The 20,985-nt window shown below is 41.6% G+C and overlaps 2 protein-coding genes across 2 annotated transcripts in view; both read left to right on the top strand.

The window, feature by feature from the left end:
- The window catches only part of LOC308326270 (occludin-like), a gene marked incomplete at both ends in the record, with an annotated part of 30,309 nt that extends 15,424 nt beyond the window's left edge, over positions 1-14,885 (top strand). The window contains 6 exons of the mRNA XM_080779077.1: positions 806-967; positions 7,698-7,837; positions 8,131-8,436; positions 9,427-9,598; positions 13,353-13,394; positions 14,784-14,885. Coding sequence (XP_080635203.1) covers positions 806-967; positions 7,698-7,837; positions 8,131-8,436; positions 9,427-9,598; positions 13,353-13,394; positions 14,784-14,885 — 924 coding nt within the window. The remainder of the gene's footprint in view (positions 1-805; positions 968-7,697; positions 7,838-8,130; positions 8,437-9,426; positions 9,599-13,352; positions 13,395-14,783) is intronic.
- A 14-nt stretch (positions 14,886-14,899) lies between these two features.
- Positions 14,900-20,985, top strand: part of LOC308326269 (small conductance calcium-activated potassium channel protein 2-like) — a gene marked incomplete at both ends in the record, with an annotated part of 60,725 nt that continues 54,639 nt past the window's right edge. Inside the window, one exon of the mRNA XM_080779076.1 lies at positions 14,900-14,929. Within this exon, the coding sequence (XP_080635202.1) occupies positions 14,900-14,929 (30 nt within the window). The remainder of the gene's footprint in view (positions 14,930-20,985) is intronic.

Raw genomic sequence — 20,985 nt, 5'->3', positions numbered from 1 at the left:
CTGCAATGTTTTAACACTCTCACTGTGCGGACAGAATATAATAGACTGACACCAGTGTTGTTTTCGTCGACTAAAATGAAGACGAGAAATGTTCGTCGACTACCTTTTTCTTCACTGACGGAAACGAAATGGAAACTAAATGAAAACGAAGCTATGATGACTAAAACTATATGACCAAATATACTGACAATTTCAACAAATAAAAGCTATAGGCTAAAATGTTAGAAGGGGACATAGTGGACAAGATATCCAGAATAAGTGTTTTTATACACTTGGTTGCATGCTGAAAATAGCAGATCTACAAGCTCACACCAATCGGTCATTACGACGGCCTCAAGGCCTGCCAATTTATTTTATGATTTCTTATGATATCTAGTCGACTACAACTAGAGACTAACACTACAACATTCCAGGTGACTAAAATGTGACTAAAACTAAGTGAAAACCATTCAAGATCTCTGCTGTATTTCTGCGTGTCTTAACTCTTAAGTACCAGCGGTCTTATTCCCTAACTTGAGTAAACTAAAGACCTGGAGGCGTGACCAATGCTCTTTGGCCATTCAGAATAGCCAAATGGCATTGACCACGCCTCCAGGTCTTTATAGTTTACTCAAGTTAGGGAATAAGACCTGGTACGTTAAGACACGCAAAATACAGCCCATATTATATGACTAAAACTAAAATCAAAATTTGCTGCCAAAACCAACACTGCACTGTAGTATGAAGAGAATGAAAAGTAAAAAGTTGCCCGAACAACAGCGTTGTAATAATAATACCAATAATAATGATGGATCTGTTCCCATAGGCTGTAGCTCTGGTACTGGGACTGATGGTGGTGTTGGCCTTGTCCCTGGCTGCTTACTTTGCCTACAAGACCCGCAGTAAGATCTGGCGCCATGGCAAGCCCAACATCTACTGGGACCGACCCCTGTCCGCGCAATCAGAGGGACACCATGTACTGGACTGGGTCAGTAAAAACACTTTGGTGGTTGTTTTTTTTCCTCATTATTCTGTTGAGGGATTTGTTTCTGGGCGGGTATAAAGTTCCCTTTAGGTGTTTTAAGCATTATGTTATGCTTTAGCTGTTGAAAAATAGCAGATCTACAAGCTCATAGCGCGGCACAGAGTGCCGCGCTACGAGCTTGTAGGTCTGCTATTTTTTTTTTTATCGCGAAAATGTGGCACAAATCTTTGAATATATATATATATTCTTTCAGAGCATGTTTCACAGGACGTTTTTAACTCAAATCTTTGGCACAGCAGCCGCTCCCAGCCATCCTGGCATGCAGCGCAGCCTGTTAGGTCACTGTAGGACCTAAAGTATATGCGCTCACACACCCCTTGATTCGTCTGTGTTTCGTTTCCACTTCCCGGGCTGAATTATGGGCTCACCACGTCCCTGCGTGAACCTCAACAATTACAATGAATGGTTTATGCCAAACAAGCTGGGGGGGGGGGGGGGGGGGGGCTGGAACTACATATTTTGAGATGGGGGTCAGCGGCCAAATACAGATAATTCTAGGGGTCCTTGACATGAAATTAGTCCACACATAGAAACATAAGCTTTTTCTGTCAGGAAACTGTCAGGATTTAGAAGGCATTTGTGTATACGAATCGTCCTCTGGTCTAAATGGGAATGCATTTCAATGAAGGCATGATATGACAGGGTGAGTACAGAGGTGGGTGGCTGCTGGATGGATGAGTCAGAGTGGGTAATAGACAGAAGTGAAGGATTGGTGTGGGAAAACTGACTCTGGACTTACGAACTGTAAATTAACGTGAAGCAGTCGCACCCCCCGCCCCTGCACTTTTCTGCCCAGTCAACACGCACGGACACACACACACACACACACACACACACACACACACACACCGTATAGACTCCGAACACGTCAATGAACACGCGCGGGCAACAGAGAAGAATATGAACTAATGGAATGAAAATAACACGACGCTCGCGTTTAGAAGAGTCTGATATCACCGTTTTGTAATTCATGCACAGAGCGCTATTGTGCTGTAACATTGGGGGTGATATAGCCTGCACAGAGAGATAGATATTGCTATTTTGGGGCGGGAACCCCCTTTTGGTGTTAGCATTATGTTATCATAACATAATTCTAATATTAAAAATAGCAGATCTACAAGCTCATAGCGCATTCATTCTAGTCATTTTGACTAGTTGACTATAGTTCCCTAGTTTACTAGTCGACTAGTTGTATTTGTACATTTAAAAACTGTACATTGGTGACTATAACTATAATCTACCAGATCTTGAGGCCTACAAAATCGGGGGAAACTAGTCAACTAGTACCAACAAGGTCGACTAAGTGGATTTACTAGTCGACTAGTTGAATAGTCGACCAGTTGCTTAATGCCCTACATGAAAGGTGCTATACAAATAAAGTTTTATTATTATTATTATTATAATTACACTACGAAACAGGATAACGGGCCTTTTATGTGACCGTGAACCACAACAATACAATGAATGGTTTATGCCAAACAAGCTGCAGCCACTCCTCAGAAGTGAGACAAACGAGGTCACAAAGACCAAAAAAAAACCCCCAGTGATTCTATAGTGTTTTGTTTGTGTTTGGCCTGATACTTCTTGGCTTATAGGAGTCATTGATCACATTGTCCTTTTTCACTGGCAGCTATTGGCCCACATGTTTGTCTTCAGCACACCTGGTTTCACTGGGGCTGATCATTAACTAGTGTGGGGGAGGGGGGGATGAGTTAATAAAAACTCTTCATACCAGGCATGCACGTGCACACGTCGACCTCAAAGGGGGCTAGCTTCAGCCCCTGCCCTTTTTACCCGTCTGTAAAACACAACTGCCCTCTTATCTCCCCAGACCATGAATGGAAATGCCACTCCTTTCCATGCCATACTGGAAGGCAGCATTCAGGAGAATTGCTTTTTTTCTCCGAAGTCTCCCGAACTTGAACACAGTATTTTGCGTTGAACAAATGTGTTTGGCTATAGTGGAGATGCAGGTGTAACGACATTGGATTTCTAGAGTGCTGGGTTGCGCCCCGAAAATAGCTGATCTACAAGCTCTCTTGTGAGCTTGTAGATCTGCTATTTTCGTCCAAAAGTGCCCTTTTACGGGATTTCAGCCCCTAGCTGCCCCTCTCTAACACTCTCTGCACGTCCCTGCTTCGTACCAAAACTGGACCCCTTGTGACAGACAACCGATCGTCGCTGCATGTCACTTCCTCGTCTCGAGTGATCCAAAGGTTATGTTGAGTCATACAATGTTTCCCTTTTATAGGTAGTTTTGCCTTATTTGTATAGGAGAGTTGAGAGCAGGGAGCTGGGGTTATAGCATTCACCCAATGTGCTTTGATCTATACCAGAGCTACGATATTGAGGGGGCAGAAACCGAGCGCTCGAGCGCTGTTCATGCAGCCCTGAACTGAGACAAGCTGGAGTTGGAAATGCATTGTTTAATGGGGGCGGCGCAAAGCTATATTTTAAGCATGTGTGCAACATGACAACTGTTTAAAGTATTGTACAGTAACAACTAAAGTCTCTTTAATGTTTATGTTGTAGTATTACTACAAAACAATCTAAAATAAAGGGATTTTGGATCATTAAAGCTGGGCTGTTGCCCTGAGTCCAATGCATTTCTGCCTGTATACTTCCGGTCCAGGACTTGTCCCAGTTGGTTGTCCCCATTCTCAATAGAAGTCTATACGTATAGAAGACGTGGGGCCATTGGACTGGCCCCATGAAGTGAACGAAGTTTGCGTAACTCTAAAGCATATGGTATAGCATAGAGGTAATAAAGCACAGAAGAATGGGTTAAATTCCCATCACTTTGTGGGTTGAAAGCCGGGAAGGAATTAGCCCTTCACTAAACCCACACCCCCAAAAAATGCCAATCCATTCCATACAGTTTAGCAACTGTTGCTACGCTGGGCAAACTTTCGTCACCTCATAGCTGTCAGTGTTATGGCTGTGTTGTTGAACACATACAGAGCTTAGCGTCGGGCAACACAGCCACCCAGGTGATGGTAATAATACAAATCACCGTAGTCTGACCGTGCATTGCATGAAAACTCCTGTATGACGGTCGTTAAAGTTGATTGTTGGATACTGTTTCTCCGTCTGTCATTTCCTCGTATTTCTAGTTTATTGCAATAAGGTCATGCGCATTTATCCGGTGCAAAGCCCACTGCGGGCCTGGTTGACGAGATTTAGAAGACATTTTGAAGCTCTTTCTACTGAAATGATCCATTGGAAAACGAGTGCTTCCAAACTCCAACACCGAGAAGAAATATCACAGCATGGAATTTCTTGACAGAAAACGGCTCATAACATGTCTACGGTGGATTTTTTTTTAATGAAACAAACGCTTTGCAGATTGAAAGAGGATAATTCGAGTTTCCCCTATATATACAGCTGCAATGTTGGTGACTTTTATAACGTCGTTTAATACAAGCAGATCGGAAATGCAATTTGGATGAATGGGATGTCAATGGAGCGTATTGAGGAGTATTGCAACTCTAGATTCATCCCATTGTATAAAAATTAAAAGAAATCTAGTGTTGCAAATTGCGGCTAGTAGGCTGTATAACTGTCTATTCCTCAGGACGACTCCATTATGTTGAATTATATCACCGTATTATAACTGGAGGGAAATGTATTCCACAGTATGTGTTCGCCAGTCCACTGACTTGAGTGAAATTGCACGTGCCTGACTGGGGTTGTTCCTGATTGCTCTACTTTATAGTGCAAGCCGTCTGCACAGCGTGATTTATTCCATTTAGACCTGAAAGGGCGATTCTAAAAAAAAGATTGCTTCTAAATCAGACAGTTTTCCGATATATATATATATCTATATCAGAACTATTTAATGTCAAGGACCGCCACGCCCCAAAATTATATGTAGGTAATTGGCCGCCGACCCCCATCCGAAAATATGTTGTTCCATGAATGCAGGGAAGCAAATATTTGAGTTGAGAAAACGTTCGCCCTGAAAGAATATATATTCATATAGATTTTCGTCACATTTTCAAAGATTTTTCAAAAATATTGAAAAATAGCAGATCTGCAAGCTCGTAGCGCGGCACTCGGTGCCGTGCTACGAGCTTGTAGACCTGCTATTTTTCAATAGCTATAAAGTATTTAACACAATGCTTAACCCATTCTGAACGGGAACACATTTTGGTGTTAGCATCATGTCATGCTTTAGCTATTGAAAAATATCAGATCTACAAGCTCGTAGCGCGCCACCGAGTGGCGCGCTACAAGCTTGTAGGTCTGCTGTTTTTTTTGAAAAATCGAAGAACGACTGACATTTTTTTGAATCTGATCTCAGGTCAGAATGGGTTATAATCAGACCAGTGTGTGTCCAGTGGAAACCTCGTGTGAATCTGATCTCAGGTCAGAATGGGTTAAAATGCAAAAAAGGGGTTCCCCGTCCAGAATGGGTTATATTACTGTATAATGTGTCGTTTGCAGATTGTGGCGTGCAACTATACTGTATGTCATCCAGTGTTGTTGGAGTGTAAATTAATCATATATAAGTACTGCTTCCTCTCTTCTGGTACAATCTATTACATCACTTTGGCACTCAGATTGTTTTCGAGTCGATGGTGCTCTTTCGAGTGACGCCAATGCCCTATTCTAGTTGGGAGCGCTCGTACGTTTGCCTCCCAGGGCCAGGCAGACATATTTATAATGTATGTGTGACATGTATAATATATATATATATATACACAAAAGTGTTGGGTTAATGCCTCAGTGTTGCTGTGCGAATCCCAATAGAACATGGTGTCGCTAAATGATTCAGTCTGTCACGTACTCGTGTGTGTGTGTGTGTGTGTGTGTGTGTGTGTGTGTGTGTGTGTGTGTGTGTGTGTATGTGTGTGTGTGTGTGTGTGTGTGTGTGTGTGTGTGTGTGTGTGTGTGTGTGAGTATACGCACTAGTCTGTATGTACGTCATACTGACCATGATACTGACATGTTTCTGACATGATAGGCAACCATGATAGATATATGATACAGGCATGATATTCTTTCCCAATCCCAGAGACAGCAGAAGTATAAGACTTCAGACTTGTACCTCCATAGTAGTAGGGGTTCTTCGGAAAATATGGGTACATTTTCTGTCACAAAAAAATAGTTCAACAAAAGGAAGCTATAATTAGATATAAATTAAGTTGTATGGGCTCACAGAATGCTTCCTCCAGGTCTCTAATGTATAACTCCTTATTACTTTGTACCTGAAGACAACAGTCTTTGGCTTTTTGACTTTGAGGAAGGAATAGTTTGTTCCCTTTCAAATCCTGTGCATTGCCTCGTGGCCATCGGAATTATATACCCTATACATCACAACAACACTGCTTGTGAACCTCCATCACTCGCATACATTGGCTCCTCTTCTCCACTCACGCAGAAAGCAGCAGCTGAGGGAATGTCTCACGTGTGGCCCTTATTTCTCGCTGAGTGGCTCTGACAGTGCTTTCACTGCTAAGAATAGGAGAGGAGAGAGAGAGAGAGAGAGAGAGAGAGAGAGAGAGAGAGAGCGCTTGGCAGGCAAGACGCTGATCATCCTGGACACCTGGTCACGCCACCGCCCTCCTCTGAGGATGATGGATGTTGGAGTTCCATCTTGTTTTACCTCCGTGTGTCTCACAGTGACTCAGACTATACTGTCACACAGTGTCTGCTTCTATTCAGTGCATGCGTGTGCAAGAAGTGTGTGTCAGCAGCACTCAGCAGCATGCATTGTACCTGTGGCCATGATGCCCATGACGTATAGCCTATATTTTCTTCTTTTTTTTGCATTCAAGGGTTGCTTGTCAGCGAAGTATATTCTCCTACCGGGAGCAGAGAGAGAACATGCTGACAGATTGAATTCAGATCAAGTCACATAGCAACAAGATGTATCTTTGTAATTCCTGCATGAAAAATGCATTAAAAGCCCTGAATTCATAGACAGTGTCTGTCAGAGTGCACGTGCTTTGGCTGTCATGGGAGGTGTGTAGTGTAAGAATTTTATATTCCATCTTCATCGTTCTGGTGGATGGATTAACCCAGGACCTGTACACACCTCTTAGTGCAGTGACCTAGTTTTTATGGGTCGTGAGTAAATATCCTGTATTTTTCATGACCAATTTGTCACTAATAGGACGTTATGTATGACTGTGGACCGACTGACACAGCCCTGGGAAGGCAACCCAGCCTATCATTTCTGCACTTTTCCTATTACTATTTTATTTTTAATCGTGAAGATGCGGCACAAATGTCACGTCCTGTCCTAGGACGTACCACGCCTGGACCTCCGTCCCTACCTTTGCCCCCCTGTTGCCTCCCTTCCCCTGGCTGATTGTGAGACTGTGTCCACCTGCGCTTCTAAGCTGAAGAGACTTTGGTTAATGAGCATGGAGGTATATTAGGGACTCTGTGTTATTGGTTAGGTTGCTCTATTATAACACTGTGTTTCCCAAGAGTGTGGACTTTATGTTATATATGCCCTGGGAGGGTTTCTAAGCTAAAATAAAAGTGCTTGAGTGCCTAAAGAAGTTGCCTGGATTATTCTGCATATACGGGTCCAAATACTGAGGTGTTCCTGACAACAAATCTTTGAATATATATTCTTTCAGATAGATTTTTATTTATTTATTTCGACGTCAGGGCCTAAATGGGCCTATATTTATATAATGTCCTGGTGTGGTTCCTGCAGGTGAACAGCGTTGGCCGTCAGGCGCCAACGGTGGTCCTGTCAGAGAGGGCCGCGCCGGTCAGCACCGACCACCTCAGAGCAGTGGACAGCGTGGTGTCCTATGGCAACAGGACTGTGAGCGTCTACAGCGAGGGCAACACGTGAGTATAGTGGTGAGACCTGGCTTTGATACCACTGCAATCCAGTGTTGTTTTTGGCGATCTACAAGCTCACAACGCGTCGCGCTGCCGCGACCTTGTTGTGAGCTCGTATAGATCGGCTATTTTCAGCATGCGACCAAGTGTAAAATGACTTATACTGGATCTCTACTAGTCCACTATAGTCCCTTCCTAACATTTTAGTCTAGTTTTTATTTGTTGACGAAATTTGAGTACTGTATAATGTGTAGTTTTAAAAAAATGTCGCACCCCTATTACCTTTTTACCTTATACAGTTATCGCGCTAATAACAACACCAACAGCCGCGGTGCTGAGCCTGCGTGTGGAAACCCCAGCAGGGCGGCAGCGCCCGTGACCGTCAGGCCCGACAACAACAACAGCTCCTCGGACGAGGCCGACAGCGTCCAGAAGAAACGCCTTGAACCCGTGGAGAAGAAGAAGAAGGCATGGCGGCCCTCGCCCTGCGTGGGCTCCCCTGCTGCGCGGGAGGAGGACGAGGTGGTTGAATACGAGACCGGCTACACCACTGGGGGGGAGAGTGGGAACGAACTGGCCCGGGACCAGACGGATTATCTCTTCAGGTGGGCGGCCATTAGAATGTTCTCCCCCCTCCCCTCGATGCATTACGTTTGCCCTCTGCCCTTCTTAACCCATTCTGACCTGAGATCAGATTCATACGAGGTTTCCACTGTACACACACACTGGTCTGATTAACCACATTCTGACCTGAGATCAGATTCTAAAAATGTCAGTCGCTCTTCGATTTTTTTCAAAAATAGCAGACCTACAAGCTCGTAGCGCGCCACTCGGTGGAGCGCTACGAGCTTGTAGATCTGCTATTTTTCAATAGCTAAAGCATAACATGATGCTAACACCAAAATGAGTTCCCGTTCAGAATGGGTTAATTTCAACAATCGGTGGCATGCACAGACATTTAGAGGGGCAGGTGCTCAAGTTGGAGAGAGAAAAAAGAAAAGGGTGCAGCGCGTGGAACCGGCCGGTTTGCCTTATAATAGTGTGAGATTTATAGATTTTGGGGCCTAAATAATATATTAGAAGCTTTCTTTTTTAATCAAGAATTGATCAATCTCACCATGGACTGTACAAAAAAAAACAAATAAATCTATTACCTTTTTTTTCTTCAAAAGTGCACATTTGTCCGGAGAGAAAAGTGCTCTAGCACCCCCTAGTATATATCTGTGCACAACTGCCACTGTTAATGCTTCCATGTACATATGCAACTATTTTCTTGCATATAATGTTTGTTTTAAAATGACTATAAAGAGCTACACAATCCCTACTCCCTTGCTATATATCGAGCAAAGAAAATGGTAATTCCTTCTTATTTTTGCTATATATTTTTTTAATATATATATATATTTATTTTTTAACATAAAAAAACCCATTTAATTTCATTTCCCCACACCTCCCCCCCAGCATAAATATACGTCATTGTCCTCTTTCTCTGCCACGTCTTCTTTGTGCACTGTATAAAATAATAATAACAATAACTACATTTTAAAACATGTTAGATTCACATTAACGTTATACTAATTGGGCACCACATGCAGGCTTTACCCGGAGATAACGTCGGACGAGCAGCGCCGCGAGTACAAGCGGGAGTTTGACGCCGACCGGGCGCGCTACAAGAGGCTGTGTGCGGACATGGACGACGTCAGCGACCGGATACACAAGCTGAGCCGAGAACTGGACACCCTGGGACAGTCCTCCGTCACATACCAGGTAGGACTGGACACCCTGGGACAGTCCTCCGTCACATACCAGGTAGGACTGGACACCCTGGGACAGTCCTCCGTCACATACCAGGTAGGACTGGACACCCTGGGACAGTCCTCCGTCACATACCAGGTAGGACTGGACACCCTGGGACAGTCCTCCGTCACATACCAGGTAGGACTGGACACCCTGGGACAGTCCTCCGTCACATACCAGGTAGGACTGGACACCCTGGGACAGTCCTCCGTCACATACCAGGTAGGACTGGACACCCTGGGACAGTCCTCCGTCACATACCAGATAGGACTGGACACCCTGGGACAGTCCTCCGTCACATACCAGGTAGGACTGGACACCCTGGGACAGTCCTCCGTCACATACCAGGTAGGACTGGACACCCTGGGACAGTCCTCCGTCACATACCAGGTAGGACTGGACACCCTGGGACAGTCCTCCGTCACATACCAGGTAGGACTGGACACCCTGGGACAGTCCTCCGTCACATACCAGGTAGGACTGGACACCCTGGGACAGTCCTCCGTCACATACCAGGTAGGACTGGACACCCTGGGACAGTCCTCCGTCACATACCAGGTAGGACTGGACACCCTGGGACAGTCCTCCGCCACATACCAGATAGGACTGGACACCCTGGGACAGTCCTCCGTCACAAACCAGGTAGAACTGGACACCCTGGGACAGTCCTCTGTCACATACCAGGTAGAGAGAGGACTGGACACCCTGGGACAGTCCTCCGTCACATACCAGGTAGGACTGGACACCCTGGGACAGTCCTCCGCCACATACCAGATAGGACTGGACACCCTGGGACAGTCCTCCGTCACAAACCAGGTAGAACTGGACACCCTGGGACAGTCCTCTGTCACATACCAGGTAGAGAGAGGACTGGACACCCTGGGACAGTCCTCCGTCACATACCAGGTAGGACTGGACACCCTGGGACAGTCCTCTGTCACATACCAGGTAGAGAGAGGACTGGACACCCTGGGACAGTCCTCCCACCGACCCCCATCTGAAAATATGTTGTTCCAGGGATCCCCCAGAAGCAAAGATTTGAGTTAAAAACCTTGATTCTGAAATAATATATACTCAAAGATTTGCGCCACATTTTCACGATTTTTCAAAAATAGCAGACTGCCGCGCTACGAGCTTGTAGATCTGCTATTTTTCAATAGCTAAAGTATAACATAATGCTTAAAAAACACCAAAAGGGGTTCCCGCCCAGAATGGATTAAGCAAACGTATCAATAGAAAAATGCCTTGTCGTACACACAAGATGTAGTGGAGCCAAAACCACAGAACCCATGTGTCCGTTTGCAGGAAGGAAGCGTTGTTTTTTTTTGGTTCAGGTGATAACCTATTGCATCCACCTGGCCAACTCATGCAGTCACGCAGAGGTGTTTTTCTATGACGCCTTTTTTCCGTTTCAATTTTTTTTTTCCTTTATTTGGTGGGGGCCGGGTTTGCAATTCTTCAAAGAACAACTTTGTTATTGTATTTCAAACAAGGTTCATGTTTTAGGTTGTTATTAGAGAAAGTAAAAGGTGAGTGTTACTTTTTTTTTTTCATTTGCTGCTTTCTTTCCTTTTTAACGATTTTAGTTGTTTTTGACAGGGGGCTAAACAATGGCTAAATATGTATTTTAATATGATTACTTTATTAGGACTATAGTAAATAATAACAAAGAAATCGCCGTAACATTTTGTAAATAAAAGTACATATTTAGCCACTTGTTCGAATGCCCCCGCCCCCTGTCAAAAATAGCTAAAATCACTAAAACAAAAGAAAGCAACAAGCAAAGAAAAAATAACACTCACCTTTTACTTTCTCCAATAACAGCCTAAAACATGAACCTTGGTTGAAAAAAGTTGTCCTTTAACCACAGAGAATAGGGTGTAAAGATGATTAGAATCAGTATGGCTATTCTTAGCACTCCATTGCACAAGATTATACACATTTTACATTAGACCATGTCATGTAGGATCATCACTGTAGGATGTTAAATATTGTCATATTCTCTAATTGCACAAATATTGACTTTCTTTGCTTGTTTACCATAATCGTTGCTGTCGGGAGAAAACCTTATAACTCCATTTTTAAGGTTTTAGAATTTTTTTTTGCCATAAATCAGTGCTATTGAACACCCTTTACACCTGTGTGTTGTTTTGTATTGAGGCCAATGGAAAGTAGTAAAAAGTGCTTTGGACAAAACCTCTTAACTCCATTGGACCCTCAAAATGTCTGCTAAAGCAATTAACTCCACCACCTCTCCCCCTCTCATGGAAGTCATTGACAATATTATAAAGTTACAACGCCAACATTGATGAGGCTTCTATTGCTTTGTTTAAAACAAAAAAAAGGTTTTCTTTATTTCCTGAAAAATGTATATTTTTCATTTCCTGAAAAATGAACATTTTGGAGTTATGAGATTTCCTCCTGACAGCAGAGATATATATTTTGTATTGCGTTTTTAACAGCAAAATTTACATTTTGCTATTAAAATGTGACTTAAAACCGTCACCGTCACAGAGCAGCATTGGTCTCGCGTTACCGGACTGTTGCCTCTCGCAATATCCAAATGCTTTCATCATCATTCAGTCTGTCACTTCCGTTTCGTCTTTACAGTCGCACAAATGTATTTTAATATAAATAGAAATCATCTAAGCATAATATTATATAGCTTGTTGCTTAGCAGAAAAGGAGATTTAAAAAATATATTTTAAAATATATTTTCGTGAACGGAAATGGCAGCTTCCTTAGATTTGAGTTAAAAACGTTCGCTCTGACAGAATATAAATATATTCAAAGATTTGAGGCACATTTTCACGCTTCTTCAAAAATAGCAGACCTACAAGTTCATAGCGCGGCACTCGGTGCCGCGCTATGAACTTGTAGATCTGCTATTTTTCAATAGCTAAAGTATAACATAATGCTAACACCAAAAGGGTCTTTCGAGCAGGAAGCGAGGAACGCAGGCGTTGTTTGCTCAAGAGGGGCGCAACAACGCAAGCGTGAAAAAAATAAAAAGTTAAACAGAATCCAGGTCCGGAGAGTGCACGAAACGAGCACGCGCGCAAACAAATTCACGGGGGCCGCCGCGCTCACGTGAATAGTACGCTTGCGTTGTCGCACCGTGACTGCTCCGCGCAAAACACGCATAGGTCTCATTGGACGACAGGCTGCGTTCTATCACTTCACGCTTTGAAAGGCCCTTTATAGAGCGTCGCGGTCCCTCCCCCTTTCAGAACGACGAGTGGCCCAGGAAATTAATCCCAATGCATTTTTCCCATATAGGCTTTTCTCAAAGTATTCATTTTAAAGACGGTTACGCCGCGGACAAAGCCAACTCGGATCGTGACAAATCACGACAATGAACACGATGTTTTGGGCCGATCAAATCATTAGAAAGAAGAAAATAAAGGCAGGAGACAACACTATTTGTTTTGTTTTTCTTCTTCTAAATTATTTGATCGGCCCAAAACATTGTGTTCATTGTCATGATTTGTCACGATCCGAGTTGGCTTTGTCCGCGGCGTAACCGTCTTTAAAATAAATACTATAAGAAAAGCCTATATGGGCAAAATGCATTGGGATTCATTTCCTGGGCCACTCGTCGTTCTGAAAGGGGGAGGGACTGCGACGCTCTCTTGAGGACCCAGGTGAGTTTCAACATGCTGACTGACGTTTCCTGGACACAACAGGAAATGTTAATATTAATATTAATTTTGATCTTCCTCAGGGAGTGACGGACGAGTATAACAGACTGAAGGAGCTAAAGAGGGTGAGTAATAGTATACAGACACACGAATGACTAATCAGCTCATGAATTCATTTTGAATCAGTCTGTTCCTACAAAAGACAAATCACCGGCTTTACTTTGAGCAGGAAAGATGAATTCACTCACTGACAATGACGGGTCACAATGGTCATTTCTTGCAGACTCTGAATGGTTTGGCAGAAGCTGTTAGATGAAATCATCTGTTGTACATTTGTTGGTTCACAATGTGGGGGTCCAGGGGTCCTTGAGGGGCTTCCCGGCTAAATGATTGATAGTTAAGAACCAAATGGACCCTCATGCGTTTGTATAACGCCAAGAGTGTACAAATGGAACTAAATGGAGCCGTTTCCATTCATACACACAGAGAAATAACAAAAGAAAAGAAAAGAAAAGAAAAAAGAAAATAATTTAATCAAACGGGGGTCCTAATGCTAAAACAGGGGGGTCCTTGAAATTAAAAAAAGGTATTAGAATAACCGCTATAGTGAACATAATAAAAATAACCACTTCACCACTTTAATCGTGAAATTGGTCCTCACTAGTAATCATGATAAAATAGCACATTATTTTTGTCTACTCGGTCCGTGAGGGCTGTGGGCAGTTCAGAAACCCGTCCACCAGTGACATCATCGATGGGGAATCCAAGCTAATAGAAACTGTGGGCTTTCTATTCCTGAAAAGTTGCAGTGCAATAATAGAGGGTATATTATGCGCATGCATAAATGCATGTTTTCTTTCTTTTAATGTCTCTTCCATTCGTAATCTGTGAAGCACATTGGGTCGCACTTTCTGTATGAAATGTGCTATACAAATAAAGTTTTGATTGATTGATAAAGTGAATGGCAAATCAGTGTGGCAAGGTGAGTTTAACATTGTTTAACGTTGTTTAATACAATCAGATAGCTATAGGACTTTTCTGTTTGGATGTATAGGGGCTGTAAAGGCCAGTAAGTCGTTTTTTTTGCCACTCAGTAGGCGTTCCTGCATAACTTCAGGGTTTGATGATGATGTCACGCGCATACCCTCTATAATGGAAGCCATTGTTCTCACGATAATATCTGCCTAACGATGATGTCACTGGTGGACGGGTTTCTGAACTGCCCACAGCCCTCCCATGAGACAAAGGCCGAGTAGGAAAAGAATTGTGGTATTTTATCATGAACATTAGTAAGAGGATATGAAGATATAAGTTGAAAAGTGGTGAAGTGGTTCTTTAACCCACTCTGGGCGGGAACCCCTTTTGGTGTTTTAAGCATTATGTTATTATACTTACTAGCTATTGAAAAATAGCAGATCTACAAGCTCATAGCTCATAGCTTATAGGTCTGCTATTTTTTGAAAAATCGTGAGAATGTGGCGCAAATCTTTGAATATATATATATTCTTTCTCAGACAACAGACTATCAGGCCAAGAAGAAACAAAGCAAGGAACTGAGGCAGAAACTGTTCCACATCAAGCGCCTGGTGAAGAACTACGACCATGGCCTTTGTTAAACTACAACCCAATCATGTCAGACGAGACACAGGTGGTCCTGCAGGTCTCTGCGATGAAATGGGACATGCATATCAGGGACGTGCACACATGAAGACATCAAAGGGGGCGTCTGTATAAAACAACTGCCCTCTACAGACCACGAATGCAGCATTTACTAATGGCGAAAGAAATGCAAAATGCCGCTCCTTTTCCATGCCATGCCGGAAGGCGCAGCATTCAAGTCTCCTCCTGAACTTCTGAATTTTGTGTTGAACACGTTTGTTTAGAAATCCATGTTGTTACACACCCATCTCCACTATGGCTAAAAGCGTACTGGGTTGCGCCCGCGAAAATAGCTGATCTACACAGCAAGCTCTCAACGCGGCGACGCGTTGTGAGCTTGTATAGATCTGCTATATTTTCGCTATTTTTGTTCAAAAGGGCCCTCTTACGTCAGCCCCTCCCTGCCTCTCTAACACTCTCTGCACGTCCCTGATGCATTAAGACAATGCAGCTGCTTTTTGTGGCCGGCCGCCTCCAGGTCCCTTAAAATCATCACTTTTCATGGAAGATCCAATATACAGTAAACTGAAAAATAAAATAAAACGTGGTGTGAAATGTTTGATTTCGTCCTCCCATTAAAGGGATAGTTCAGTTTTTTTTTACTTTAAGCTGTATGAAATATACTTGCCATTAATATAGTGGTTGCAACTGTATTCATTGTGGGAGTTCTGCTCTGGTTTTGGTAAAATATGAAGTAGTTCCGGTCATTTTGTTCGGGGGCACAGGGGTCCACGCATTAAAAGTAAATGAATTCACAAAACTAACGTCATTTGTGTTGTTGACCTATATTTCTAAAAGATTAACGCAACTTTCGTTCAACTTTGACCCCTCTATCACTTCACATGGAACTATTTCTGGGCGTAGTGACCAATGAACGGCCATGTGCTCATGTACCCCCTGTCTATTAGGTCAGAAAAGTAATATTTAAACAGTAAATAAGACATTTTTGGCGAATGCAATGTAGTCTATATGTTTTGTGGGAGTGTGCAGGTTTTATTTTGCATATAGAGATGTGTGGTGGAAGTGTGGTTTGGTCGGAAATAGAGCACGAATGAACGGCCATGTGCTCATGTACCCCCTGTCTATTAGGTCAGAAAAGTAATATTTAAACAGTAAATAAGACATTTTTGGCGAATGCAATGTAGTCTATATGTTTTGTGGGAGTGTGCAGGTTTTATTTTACATAGAGAGATGTGTGGTGGAAGTGTGGTTTGGTCGGAGATGGAGCACGAAGGAACGGCCATGTGCTCATGTACCCCCTGTCTATTAGGTCAGAAAAGTAATATTTAAACAGTAAATAAGACATTTTTGGCGAATGCAATGTAGTCTATATGTTTTGTGGGAGTGTGCAGGTTTTATTTTGCATAGAGAGAATGACAAAAATGGGTTATAGCCCATGTTTTTTGAAATTTTGAAAAAAAAAGTTAGCCTCGTTTCTCATCATTTTGGACCGTGGGCTATAGCCCATATCGTACGGCATACTATAGCGCGCCGTTTTTCATCATTTTTGAGGATTTGAAAAAAATGACGAAATGACAAAAACGATGGGTTATAGCCCATGTTTTTTGAAATTTTGAAAAAAAAAGTTAGCCTCGTTTCTCATCATTTTGGACCGTGGGCTATAGCCCATATCGTACGGCATACTATAGCGCGCCGTTTTTCATCATTTTTGAGGATTTGAAAAAAATGACGAAATGACAAAAACGATGGGTTATAGCCCATGTTTTTTGAAATTTTGAAAAAAAAAGTTAGCCTCGTTTCTCATCATTTTGGACCGTGGGCTATAGCCCATATCGTACGGCATACTATAGCGCGCCGTTTTTCATCATTTTTGAGGATTTGAAAAAAATTACGAAATGACAAAAACGATGGGTTATAGCCCATGTTTTTTGAAATTTTGAAAAAAAAAGTTAGCCTCGTTTCTCATCATTTTGGACCGTGGGCTATAGCCCATATCGTACGGCATACTATAGCGCGCCGTTTTTCATCATTTTTGAGGATTTGAAAAAAATGACGAAATGACAAAAACGATGGGTTATAGCCCATGTTTTTTAAAATTTTGAAAGAAAAAGTTAGCCTCGTTTCTCATCATTTTGGACCGTGGGCTATAGCCCATATCGTACGGCATACTATAGCGCGCCGTTTTTCATCATTTTTGAGGATTTGAAAAAAATGACGAAATGACAAAAACGATGGGTTATAACCCATGTTTTTTGAAATTTTGAAAAAAAAAGTTAGCCTCGTTTCTCATCATTTTGGACCGTGGGCTATAGCCCATATCGTACGGCATACTATAGCGCGCCGTTTTTCATAATTTTTGAGGATTTGAAAAAAATTACGAAATGACAAAAACGATGGGTTATAGCCCATGTTTTTTGAAATTTTGGAAAAAAAAGTTAGCCTCGTTTCTCATCATTTTGGACCGTGGGCTATAGCCCATATCGTACGGCATACTATAGCGCGCCGTTTTTCATCATTTTTGAGGATTTGAAAAAAATGACGAAATGACAAAAACGATGGGTTATAGCCCATGTTTTTTGAAATTTTGAAAAAAAAAGTTAGCCTCGTTTCTCATCATTTTGGACCGTGGGCTATAGCCCATATCGTACGGCATACTATAGCGCGCCGTTTTTCATCATTTTTGAGGATTTGAAAAAAATGACGAAATGACAAAAACGATGGGTTATAGCCCATGTTTTTTGAAATTTTGAAAAAAAAAGTTAGCCTCGTTTCTCATCATTTTGGACCGTGGGCTATAGCCCATATCGTACGGCATACTATAGCGCGCCGTTTTTCATCATTTTTGAGGATTTGAAAAAAATTACGAAATGACAAAAACGATGGGTTATAGCCCATGTTTTTTGAAATTTTGAAAAAAGAAGTTAGCCTCGTTTCTCATCATTTTGGACCGTGGGCTATAGCCCATATCGTACGGCATACTATAGCGCGCTGTTTTTCATCATTTTTGAGGATTTGAAAAAAATGACGAAATGACAAAAACGATGGGTTATAGCCCATGTTTTTTGAAATTTTGAAAAAAAAAGTTAGCCTCGTTTCTCATCATTTTGGACCGTGGGCTATAGCCCATATCGTACGGCATACTATAGCGCGCCGTTTTTCATCATTTTTGAGGATTTGAAAAAAATGACGAAATGACAAAAACGATGGGTTATAGCCCATGTTTTTTGAAATTTTGAAAAAAAAAGTTAGCCTCGTTTCTCATCATTTTGGACCGTGGGCTATAGCCCATATCGTACGGCATACTATAGCGCGCCGTTTTTCATCATTTTTGAGGATTTGAAAAAAATTACGAAATGACAAAAACGATGGGTTATAGCCCATGTTTTTTGAAATTTTGAAAAAAGAAGTTAGCCTCGTTTCTCATCATTTTGGACCGTGGGCTATAGCCCATATCGTACGGCATACTATAGCGCGCTGTTTTTCATCATTTTTGAGGATTTGAAAAAAATGACGAAATGACAAAAACGATGGGTTATAGCCCATGTTTTTTGAAATTTTGAAAAAAAAAGTTAGCCTCGTTTCTCATCATTTTGGACCGTGGGCTATAGCCCATATCGTACGGCATACTATAGCGCGCCGTTTTTCATCATTTTTGAGGATTTGAAAAAAATGACGAAATGACAAAAACGATGGGTTATAGCCCATGTTTTTTGAAATTTTGAAAAAAAAAGTTAGCCTCGTTTCTCATCATTTTGGACCGTGGGCTATAGCCCATATCGTACGGCATACTATAGCGCGCCGTTTTTCATCATTTTTGAGGATTTGAAAAAAATGACGAAATGACAAAAACGATGGGTTATAGCCCATGTTTTTTTAAATTAAAAAAAAAAAATTTAGCCTCTTTTCTCATCATTTTGGACCGTAGGCTTTAGCCCATATCATACGGCATACTATAGCGCGCCGTTTTTCATCATTTTTGAGGATTTGAAAAAAATGACGAAATGACAAAAACGATGGGTTATAGCCCATGTTTTTTGAAATTTTGAAAAAAAAAGTTAGCCTCGTTTCTCATCATTTTGGACCGTAGGCTATAGCCCATATCGTACGGCATACTATAGCGCGCCGTTTTTCATCATTTTTGAGGATTTGAAAAAAATGACAAAATGACAAAAACGATGGGTTATAGCCCATGTTTTTTGAAATTTTGAAAAAAAAAGTTAGCCTCGTTTCTCATCATTTTGGACCGTGGGCTATAGCCCATATCGTACGGCATACTATAGCGCGCCGTTTTTCATCATTTTTGAGGATTTGAAAAAAATGACGAAATGACAAAAACGATGGGTTATAGCCCATGTTTTTTGAAATTTTGAAAAAAAAAGTTAGCCTCGTTTCTCATCATTTTGGACCGTGGGCTATAGCCCATATCGTACGGCATACTATAGCGCGCCGTTTTTCATAATTTTTGAGGATTTGAAAAAAATGACGAAATGACAAAAACGATGGGTTATAGCCCATGTTTTTTGAAATTTTGAAAAAAAAAGTTAGCCTCGTTTCTCATCATTTTGGACCGTGGGCTATAGCCCATATCGTACGGCATACTATAGCGCGCCGTTTTTCATCATTTTTGAGGATTTAAAAAAAAAAATGACGAAATGACAAAAACGATGGGTTATAGCCCATGTTTTTTGAAATTTTGAAAAAAAAAGTTAGCCTCGTTTCTCATCATTTTGGACCGTGGGCTATAGCCCATATCGTACGGCATACTATAGCGCGCCGTTTTTCATCATTTTTGAGGATTTGAAAAAAATGATGAAATGACAAAAACAATGGGTTATAGCCCATGTTTTTTGAAATTTTGAAAAAAAAAGTTAGCCTCGTTTCTCATCATTTTGGACCGTGGGCTATAGCCCATATCGTACGGCATACTATAGCGCGCTGTTTTTCATCATTTTTGAGGATTTGAAAAAAATGACGAAATGACAAAAACGATGGGTTATAGCCCATGTTTTTTGAAATTTTGAAAAAAAAAGTTAGCCTCGTTTCTCATCATTTTGGACCGTGGGCTATAGCCCATATCGTACGGCATACTATAGCGCGCCGTTTTTCATCATTTTTGAGGATTTGAAAAAAATGACGAAATGACAAAAACGATGGGTTATAGCCCATGTTTTTTGAAATTTTGAAAAAAAAAGTTAGCCTCGTTTCTCATCATTTTGGACCGTGGGCTATAGCCCATATCGTACGGCATACTATAGCGCGCCGTTTTTCATCATTTTTGAGGATTTGAAAAAAATGACGAAATGACAAAAACGATGGGTTATAGCCCATGTTTTTTTAAATTAAAAAAAAAAATTTAGCCTCTTTTCTCATCATTTTGGACCGTAGGCTATAGCCCATATCATACGGCATACTATAGCGCGCCGTTTTTCATCATTTTTGAGGATTTGAAAAAAATGACGAAATGACAAAAACGATGGGTTATAGCCCATGTTTTTTGAAATTTTGAAAAAAAAAGTTAGCCTCGTTTCTCATCATTTTGGACCGTAGGCTATAGCCCATATCGTACGGCATACTATAGCGCGCCGTTTTTCATCATTTTTGAGGATTTGAAAAAAATGACGAAATGACAAAAACGATGGGTTATAGCCCATGTTTTTTGAAATTTTGAAAAAAAAAGTTAGCCTCGTTTCTCATCATTTTGGACCGTGGGCTATAGCCCATATCGTACGGCATACTATAGCGCGCCGTTTTTCATCATTTTTGAGGATTTAAAAAAAAAAATGACGAAATGACAAAAACGATGGGTTATAGCCCATGTTTTTTGAAATTTTGAAAAAAAAAAGTTTTAGCCTCTTTTCTCATCATTTTGGACCGTGGGCTATAGCCCATATCGTACGGCATACTATAGCGCGCCGTTTTTCATCATTTTTGAGGATTTGAAAAAAATGATGAAATGACAAAAACAATGGGTTATAGCCCATGTTTTTTGAAATTTTGAAAAAAAAAGTTAGCCTCGTTTCTCATCATTTTGGACCGTGGGCTATAGCCCATATCGTACGGCATACTATAACGCGCCGTTTTTCATCATTTTTGAGG

The sequence above is a fragment of the Protomyctophum bolini genome, assembly GCF_963924005.1.
Source record: "Protomyctophum bolini genome assembly, chromosome: 12".
Classification (NCBI taxonomy): Eukaryota; Metazoa; Chordata; class Actinopteri; order Myctophiformes; family Myctophidae; genus Protomyctophum; species Protomyctophum bolini.
This window is presented reverse-complemented; position numbering and strand designations above follow the sequence as displayed.